Source organism: Lepidochelys kempii, chromosome 13 (genome assembly GCF_965140265.1).
Source record: "Lepidochelys kempii isolate rLepKem1 chromosome 13, rLepKem1.hap2, whole genome shotgun sequence".
In the NCBI taxonomy this organism is placed as follows: Eukaryota; Metazoa; Chordata; order Testudines; family Cheloniidae; genus Lepidochelys; species Lepidochelys kempii.
Window position 1 is genome coordinate 38,060,056 of NC_133268.1, and position 9,375 is coordinate 38,069,430.

Genomic DNA, 9,375 nt, shown 5'->3' on the forward strand with positions numbered 1-9,375 from the left:
CCGTGCCCCTCAATTCTCCACCCCCATCCCACGGCAGGGACTGGATTTCCTTGTGTGTCTGTGTGTGCAGGGCTGTAGTGTCCTGAGGTCTAGTCAACGTGGACTCTGGCGAGGGAGAAGAGTCTCATTTGATCCACCGTTTAACTTGCAACTTACACGGGAATTGTGTGTTTGATCGAAAATAAAAGGAGTTAAGAATTGGTGGCTGCATTTCAGGGTGGTTTGGGGGATTTAACCAAGGAGAACGGTACCCACTGTATGTCCCAGCCCCCCGGTGTCTCTCTACACATCCGTCCATTCTCAGACACGCACATATCTTTCTTTCTTTCTTTCTTTCTTTCTTGGCTGATCAGTGGTATTCCCTGCCCCAGAGATCTCCCCTTAGTGCCCCTCAGTCCCAGCTCTCTGGGTTCGTAGCTAGGCCCCCGTCTCCCATTGGGGCCAGTGCAGCGGGCATCCTTCATTTTATTCTCCATGCCGGAAGGCGCCCCCTACAGACACGACATGACCCTCTGGAGGGTGTCAGGGGTCCCTGAAAGTCGGGGATGGAGGTTGTGAATGAGATGGAGCCTGATTTGTATATTTATTTATTTATTTATTGTCTTTCAGTGCACACAACAAAAGTCACACCCACACACACAAAAATCCCAATGAAGAGCTAAATATGCAACATACAGCACGACAGACACAACTCTGGCTATGGTCCTGCCCCAGGGCGGGGGGCTGGCTGGCGCAGGGGTGGGGAAGGGGATATGGGGCCTTTCCGCTCTAGGGGGTGCTGGCTCTGATCCAGTCCTAGAGCAGGGGGTGTTGGGCTCAGGAGGGTGGGAAGTGGGACTCGGGTTGTTTCCTCGCTAGGGGTGCTGGTTCCCTGCATGGTACGAGTTGTCCGGTCTCAGTCCAGCTCCCAGCGGGGCAGCGTCCCCAGTGGCTGAGGGCGGATTAGGCCATGTGGGGTGAGCTCCTCGCTCCCCCCAGGGGGTCTCCCAGAGGCACAGCAGTGGTGGGGGCAGCTGTGGGACTCAGGGTGGTGTCACCAATAGAGCCGGGAGTCCCGGCCCCTTGTCTCCAGGTGGACGGGGGCAGCGGCCCCTACACCACGCGCTGGACAGCGTTTTTGTACTCGGGGCCCCTCGCACGCCTCAGCTGCACCACGGTGGAGAACAGCCACTTCACCTGCAGGGGGGCAGAGAGAGCAAGGGTGAGAGGGGTCAGGGCTGGGGGAGCTGCTCGGTCTGTCTGTCTGTGTCATCCCTTCCTGCTTTTATGTCTGTGTCTCATTCACTCTGTCTCTCTTATTCACCTATTCTTCTTTCTCTTTCCTTCTTCTGTTCTTTCTTTCCCTTCCAAGCTGCCCTCTACTGAGCTAAACTCGTTCATTCCTTCGTTCCTATGTTCTCTCTCTCACCTTGAACAGGGTCACGGTGGCACTGTAGCAGACGCTCAAGAGGAAGAGGGTTATAAAGACTGAGAGGCTGGACCAGAGGCCATCAAGCTCTTCATCTCCGTCATCGCTGCAAAACTCACCCGACATGATCATCTCTGTTTGGGGGAGAGAAAGAGACATCAACTCCGACTCAGCCACTGTGACAGAGAGAGCTCGGACTCTGCATCCAACATCAATCCGCCTATCCCCTTCTCATCCTTCCATCCCTCCACCATTCCCTCTCTAGACATATCCAGCCATCCTAAACCACACACCCCTCCACCCATCCATCTCTAGACCGACCCCGCCATCCATCCATCCATCCATCCATCCATAGCGAGGTCCTGCCCACCTATCTGTGTTAAGATACAACCATCCATCCCTCCATACACTCCCATACAGCCCTCACCCGACCCATCCATGACCACACACCCCTCCTCCATCCATCTCTAGATACAACCATCCATCCATCCCCACCCACCGCCTACCTATCCATCTCTAGATGCAACCATCCGTCCATCTCTGGATGCAACCATCCATCCATGACCACACACCCCTCCCCCCATCCATCTCTAGAAACAACCATCCATCCATCCATCCATCCCCACCCACCCCTCTACCCATCCATTTCCAGATACAACCATCCATCCATCTTTAGATGCAACCATCCATTCATGACCACTCACCCCTCCACCCATCCATATCTAGATGCAACCATCCATCCATCCCCACCCACCCCCTACCTATCCATCTCTAGATACAACCATCCGTCCATCTCTAGATGCAACCATCCATCCATGACCACACACCCTGCCACCCATCCATCTCTAGAAACAACCATCCATCCATCCATCCATCCCCACCCACCCCTCCACCCATCCATCTCCAGATACAACCATCCATCCATCCCCACACACCCCTCCACCCACCCATCCATGACCACACACGCCTCCACCCATCCATCCCTATACACAACTGTCCATTCATCCAACCATCCATCTTCACTCACTCTCTCCATTTTCACACATTCTCCATCCCTCCATTCCCACAAGCGAGGTGGCTCAGGATCCCTTAGAGTGTGTGTGAGGTGCTGGGATGCAGCAGCGGCGGGGGAGCCCCCTAAAGACCAGGATGGATGGATTTCATGTGTGTTCCTCTATGACGCTGATCCCAATGTACCTAACACTCAGGAGTCGCTTCAGATGGAACACAGCCGCCTCCGGGGCTGTTTATTTAGGGCTCCCTTGGGTGGCACTGGGATGGTGGCATCTGGTGGCTGTTCATAGGGGGCTCTCTCGGCCGGCACAGAGATGTGGCCCCCTTTGTTGTGGGACACAGGGGCTGTTTAGATAGGGACCCCTTGTCCAAATGCCAAGCTGTAGCTGACATGGGGGCTGCGGAACAGTGTCGCTTTGAGGAACAGAGCCATGAGTAATTTATGATGGGGAGGCTCAGGATCTCTCAGAGGAAAGATGGTGCCCCCTGCAGGATGGCGCCCCCTAGCACAGCAGTGGGGGCATTGAGATCAGCTCTGACTGTGGGGGGAGAACCCTCCATACTGAGCCCACTGCCATGCTCCCTGCAGGTATGCATGGCTTCTGGATGACGCAGGTCTCATTCCCTACGTAAAGGGGGATCCAAGGATTTGGTTGGAGTTGGTAGCTGCTTCTTAGAGACGGGTGAGATATCCCCATATAAACTGACCCCCGCATACCCCACCCAAGAGTCAGACATGTCTCAGTGCTCGGTGAGGGGTCCGTGTATAAACAGCCCCCATGTTCCATCCCAGAGGGGAAGCAACTCAGCACGGGGTGAGGGATTCCTGTAACACCTGTCCCAGAGACGGCTGCATCTTAGAGCTGGCTGAGAGTGGAGGGAGAGCAGGCTGTGTGGCTGCTTCTGGGTGCATGTTTGTGTCTCTCTGTGTTGTGTGTCTCTGTGTGTACAAACATCACCGCCCAGGCGGGAGGGTCTCTGGGTCATGCCATGTTACATGTGTGTCCATCTGTACCAGATTGAGCTCTCTCTCTCTCTCAGCAACCACTGCAGTCTCCTACTTTGTGTGCCCCTCCCTGCTATCAACTGCACGGCCCCAGGAGAACAGCCCTCACACTGCTGCTGCTGGCTACGCACCCTTTAGCACCATGCGTGGAGCTCTGTCCTCGGCACTGGTGTGTTCGAGCCCTGCGCTCGCCCATCCAGCCCTGGGGCTGACACACACACACACACGTGCGTGTATGTGTGTGGGTGCCCTGTTGGGGCTAGGTAGGAGACAGGGCTCGTGTGTGGGGCCATAGAGGAGTCTGCCTCCTCTGTGCCACCCCACTGCCTGGGCCCCCTATGTCACCGGAGCTCGTGAGACTTTAGCTGAGCCCTTGCTTAGTGTCTGCTTCAGATTACAGCCCTACTGCTGGTGCTGCTTTGCGAGCACTGGGTGCCAGGAGCTGATCCCTGGTGCGGGGTGTTTGCTGTCTGTTGTTCTACCACCCCCTCCCCAGCTGCCACAGAGGGTCGGGGGTGGAGGGAGACCCCTTAGCCTCCCAGCCAGCGGGGGAGGTGTGTTTAGGGGTCGGGGAATTTGAATTGCCCTCCCTCCACTGATTCTGTCTGGAAACTCTCCCTGCTCCTCTCTGGGGTGGGATGGGATGTGGGGTAAATGCTGACCCTGACACAATGCCCCTCTGGGCATGCACAGGTTCTAGCCGAGAGGACCTTGCCTCAGTGGGATCCTAGGGATTGCTTAGCCATCCATCCATCCTTCTTCATCCATAACCATCATCTACCCATCCCTCCTGATCTGTACCATCCATCCATCCTTGCTCATCGCTCACCATCCATCCACCCTCATCTGTATCTTCCATCCACCCACACTGATCTGTACCCATGCATCCATTCTTGTTCCTAACCATCCATCCATCCAATGTCCTGTCTGTCTGTCCATCCATCCTCATCCCTCACCATCCATCCCTGCAACCCCATCCACTTATCTAGCTATCCCTTTCAGTATTCATCCACCCCTATCCCTCCATCACCATTGGTACCCATTGACACTAATCCATTCATTGCCATCCATCCTTTCCCAAATATATGTAGTCAGCCATTATCATATTTACCCATCCTTTCATCTCCATCTATCACTCACTCACTATGGGTAACAACCCATTCATCCATCCACCTGCCCATCCCCATCGGTACCAGTCCAGTGCCATATGTAACTACCAATCCATTGACATTCATTTATACATCCATTCATCCCCATCTCCTCCTGTCCATCTATGACAGTCCATCTATTTATCCATCCATCAATCCTTCAGAAAGTGTACCCATCCGACATTCACCATCCATCCATCTATACCCCCCCACGCACCCCTCTATCCATCCGTCCACCCATCTGCGGATCCCCATACACTTTTTCTATCCCTCGGCATCTGTTTATCCATTGGCATCCACTCTCTTTGAGCCATCCAACCATCATTCCCTGAGTGCAGTGCAGTCTAGTTGCAGGCACACTGGGTGGGCCATTCAGGACACCTGGATTCTGTTTCTAGCTCTGTCATTGACATGCTTGGTGATTTTGGGCAGGTCCCTTCCACTCTTGGTACCTCTGTTTCTCCTCCTCCTCTTTCTGTATTTAGGTTGTGAGAAAGACTATCTCCCACTGTCTGTGCCGTGCCCATCCCAACAGGGTCCTGGTCTCAGTTGGGGGTATAGGAGTTAATTTAATCCAAATAATGATCTTTCTATTTCTCTCCTCCTCCTTGTGATATCTCTTGGTGATATCTCCTGCCCCCTGAAGTATGTATCCGTCTAATCATCTCTTTGAACACCTGGCCTTCCAACTGAGATTGGCTTGAATGTGTCTGTTCCTCTGCAGTATGTCCGTGTGTATATGTGTAACCGTGCATCTACCCCCCTCTCCATCACTGTTTCCATGCTGTGCCTGTACTCATGCATGTATTCATCCTTCCTTACATGGCATGGACCCACATATCTACCTACCTTCCTTCCATGGCATCTACTCATCTTTCCTTTCATGGAATCTACCCATGTATCTATGTATCCATCCATGGCGTATATGTATCCACCCATACAGGATCTGGGTATTAGCACCCCCAGCCTTATAGCATCTCGGTTTCTCCCAGCCTGCAACTTGGGACCTCGTCCACCTTGGGCGACCTGCAGTTTTCACCCAGTGACACCACAACAAGGAGACCTGGGGGTGAGCTCAGACTAGTTCCGTTTATTCACTTGTCGTCACTGAGGGCACACAGATTATTTACAGGAAGCTGTACTGGACAATGCTACCAGTGGGGCTGGGAGGAGACGTCTTCATTTACCAGAGACTTTGCTGATGCTGCGTTGGGTGAACTTCATCTGCAGGGCTTCGTGGATGACCATGCAGGTGTAGGTGTCCCCGCTGTTCCAGCTGTCCTTGCTGACTTTCAGTTTGCTGTAGAGGAAGAAGTTCGAGTCGCCATCTTTGTCCTTCATGGGCGGAGTGGTGATGTTGTCAGGCTCCTTTTCACCTTCATGGTTCTTCATCCACTGCACCGAGATGTCCTCAGGGAAGAAGCCCCGCACCAGGCAGGTGAGGCTGACGGAGTCTCCTTTGCTCCTTAGCTCCTCGTTGTGGGGGTGCAGGAGGTAGACACCCGGGGTGGAGTGCTTTCCTTCGGTGGATGGGGATGGAGGACACAGATGAGCCAAGCACATTACTCACCTGGGGCACATGGGGATAAGGATGGTGTGTGTGTGTGTGTGTGTGTGTGTGTGTGTGTGTAGGATGGTAGGAACATCCCCTCTCTCCTTCAGGATGGAGGGGCTGGGGACTGGGAGCTGGTATCTCTGGAGCACAATTTGAGGGTGTGGATTTGGGGATGGAAAGGGACTCAGGGGCAGGATCCCAGGTTTTTGGGGGTTGGGGCTTCCTCTTAAGGAGCATCCCCCCCTGCTGGGGGTGGGGATAGGGGAGTCTTTCCCCTTAGGGACCCTGAGCTCCTCTTACCTGGCTTCTTGGAGATGGATTTGATGAGGAGCGAGGGTAGCTCTGAGTGCTCCACTTTGCAGGTAAAGGTCTCTCCATCCTCCCAGTCGCGGGTGAAGATGGGCTTGGAGCTGGAGGCGGTGAAGGTGCCGTTGAAGTGCTCATTGAGGGTCAGGATATCAGGGCTAATGGACTCTGGCTTCTCCCGGGACCAGACCACCCGGAGGCCGGAGTCGCTCGGCAGGTTGACCACCAGGCAGGTGAGCATGGGTCTCTGGGTCACGTACAGGGCGGTGGGGGATGGGGGCACCAGGAAGACTTGGATGTTGCTGGAAGATGTTGTTTCTTCTGGGGATGGGAGAGCCTGGGTCAGCCACTACGCTGGGTCTCCCCTGCCCAAGCCCATCCTAGTCTCCTCTCATGCCCTGTCCCCTTAAAAGCCCATCCCAGTCTCCCCCCACCACTCCTCTCCTGCCTCGAGCCCAGCCTGGTGCCCCCTCCCCTTCCTAGGCAGCCTGGCCCCGCTCAGTGTCACCTCTGCACTTGTGGGCGTGGTCCTGCTTTTTGCTCCCAGTGCCCGGGTGGTACACCTGGCAGGTGTACGTCTTGCCCTCCAGCCACTCGTCCTGGGAGACACTGGCATTACTGCGCGTCCTGAAGGTGGGGCCATCAGCGTCCTTCTTGGCAGAGTCGGTGTCACCAGAAAGTTGCCCGGGCTTGCCGTCCACCAGCCATTCCACCGTCAAAGGCTTGGGGTAGAAGCCGGAGATGAAGCACACCAGCTGGATGGCACCTGGCTTGCTGTTGCAGGAGGAGTGGAGGACGTGCACCTCGGGTTCAATGGGGATGGGCTCTGGGAGAAGGGTGGCAGGGGTTAGTTGTTGTACAGACCCCTCCTGGGCCGCCCTCACTCCCTGCAGCACAGTGCCCCCTACTAAGCCCCAGCACCCTGTTGTCCACAGCATGGCGCCCCTTACTGAGCCCCGACTCCCTGCAGCACTGGGCTCCCTACTGAGCCCTCTGCCCCTTTTCCTGCATTGCAGCACCCATCGCTTCTCTTTGCATGGTCTCTCTTTTCGTCCCTCCACCCTTTGGTGCGTGGTCTCTCTCTTTCCATACCCAACACTATCTACCTGTCCCTATTCACTCCCATCTCTCTGTGGTGTCTCTCTCTCTCCATCTCTCCTCCCACAGTGGTGACTCCCTTGGCTCACAGCGCCGGCAGGCTCCCATCCTCTCTCCCTGCACCAGTCACCAGATCAGGGACCTGAGAGAGCCCCAACCCCTGCCCTTCCCCCCCGGGCTGCGCCGCGCTGTCCCTACTTGGGATTTCCTTGGAGATGCTGGAGCTGGTGGGCTGGTGTTGTACGTTGCAGCTATAGGTGTTAGACTCCCAGCTGCTGGCCGGGACGGTGACCTGGCTGCTGAGTGTGTAGAGGCCGCTGGAAGGTTGCAGCAGGGAGGGATAGGTCTTCACGCCCGAGGGGGCGACGCTTGGGCTCCACGTCACGGTGAGCGGCTCGGGGAAGTATCCTTTGGCCAGGCAGCCGAAGGTGACCTGGGGGGTGTCGTCGCCGGTGCAGGAGGTCAGGGGGAAGACAGACGGGGCCGTGGGGCTGACTGCAAAGGGAGAGAGAGCGAGGCCATGAGACGCAGCCCCTACCCCGCTCCATGCAGCACGGGGGCCCTAGCGTGGCCCTGGGCCCAGCACTCAATGCCGGGGGAGAGCGTCCCCTAACGGAGCCCCACCCTGCTCCATTCAGCACAGCAGACAGCTTGTGGTGACACTGATGTGTGTAAGTGGGTGCCTGAGAGAGGCTGCCCCCGTCTTCCCGGCGGAGTCACAGAGTGACCAGGAGCAGGGCCCCCAATTTAACTTGTGCTGCACAGACCCCGTTGTACTAGTGATTTTAGTTTGGGTAAATGTTATATTCTCATTAGGTTCCTAGGCGGAACCTAGGGGCCAAAGAACCTAGGTTCTTTGGCCTCTACTGGCTCGTAAGCATTTCTATGGCTCAAACGCACATTGTTAGATATCCCCAATGAGTTCCCAGGACATTGCAGGAAAGACTGGGGCTGTACAAGTCATCCCAGGATATATGGGCCCTTTGGGTTAGACTTCGGGTTATCATTATACATAGGGGAGGAGGATTAAGAGTTAGGGTTAGGTGCTGGGGTTAAGGGCTAGAGGTTGCTGGGGTAGAATTAAGGGTGATGGTTTAATGGTTTGGGTCAAATACCTTTCCACTCTCAAGTTCAATATTTGTTGTGTTATGATTGGATTTCTAGCCAATCTTGTAGTCATTCAACCATCAGATTCCTACCGGGTCTGATGCCATTTCTCAGAGGGAGTTAGTGAAACTCTTGGTTCCTAACCCAAGGGACTAATTTGCAAGTTCTGATAGTTCTTGTTTTGGGATGAAAAGAAAAGGAGGACTTGTGGCACCTTAGAGACTAACCAATTTATTTGAGCATGAGCTTTCGTGAGCTACAGCTCACTTCATCGGATGCATACTGTGGAAACTGCAGAAGACATTATATACACAGAGACCATGAAACAATACCTCCTCCCACCCCACTCTCCTGCTAGTAATAGCTTATCTAAAGTGATCATCAAGTTGGGCCATTTCCAGCACAAATCCAGGTTTTCTCACCCTCCGCCCCCCGCCACACAGACTCACTCTCCTGCTGGTAATAGCCCATCCAAAGTGACCACTCTCTTTAAAATGTGTATGATAATCAAGGTGGGCTATTTCCAGCACAAATACAGGTTTTCTCACCCCCCACCCCCTTTTTTCAAAAAAACACACACACAAAAACTCACTCTCGCTATTACCAGCAGGAGAGTGAGTTTTTGTGTGTGTGTTTTTTTTAGAAAAGAGGGTGGGGGGGGTGGTGAGAAAACCTGTATTTGTGCTGGAAATGGCCCACCTTGATTTTCATACACATTGTGAGGAGAGTGGTC

At 54.6% G+C, this 9,375-nt stretch overlaps 1 gene segment (V, D, J or C); it reads right to left on the minus strand.

The window, feature by feature from the left end:
- Positions 1 to 1,092: 1,092 nt before the first annotated feature.
- The window catches only part of LOC140896790 (Ig gamma-3 chain C region-like), a 144,131-nt gene continuing 135,848 nt past the window's right edge, over positions 1,093 to 9,375 (minus strand). Inside the window, 6 exon segments of the C gene segment in view lie at positions 1,093 to 1,176; positions 1,409 to 1,542; positions 5,764 to 6,096; positions 6,432 to 6,758; positions 6,946 to 7,263; positions 7,734 to 8,030. Coding sequence covers positions 1,093 to 1,176; positions 1,409 to 1,542; positions 5,764 to 6,096; positions 6,432 to 6,758; positions 6,946 to 7,263; positions 7,734 to 8,030 — 1,493 coding nt within the window.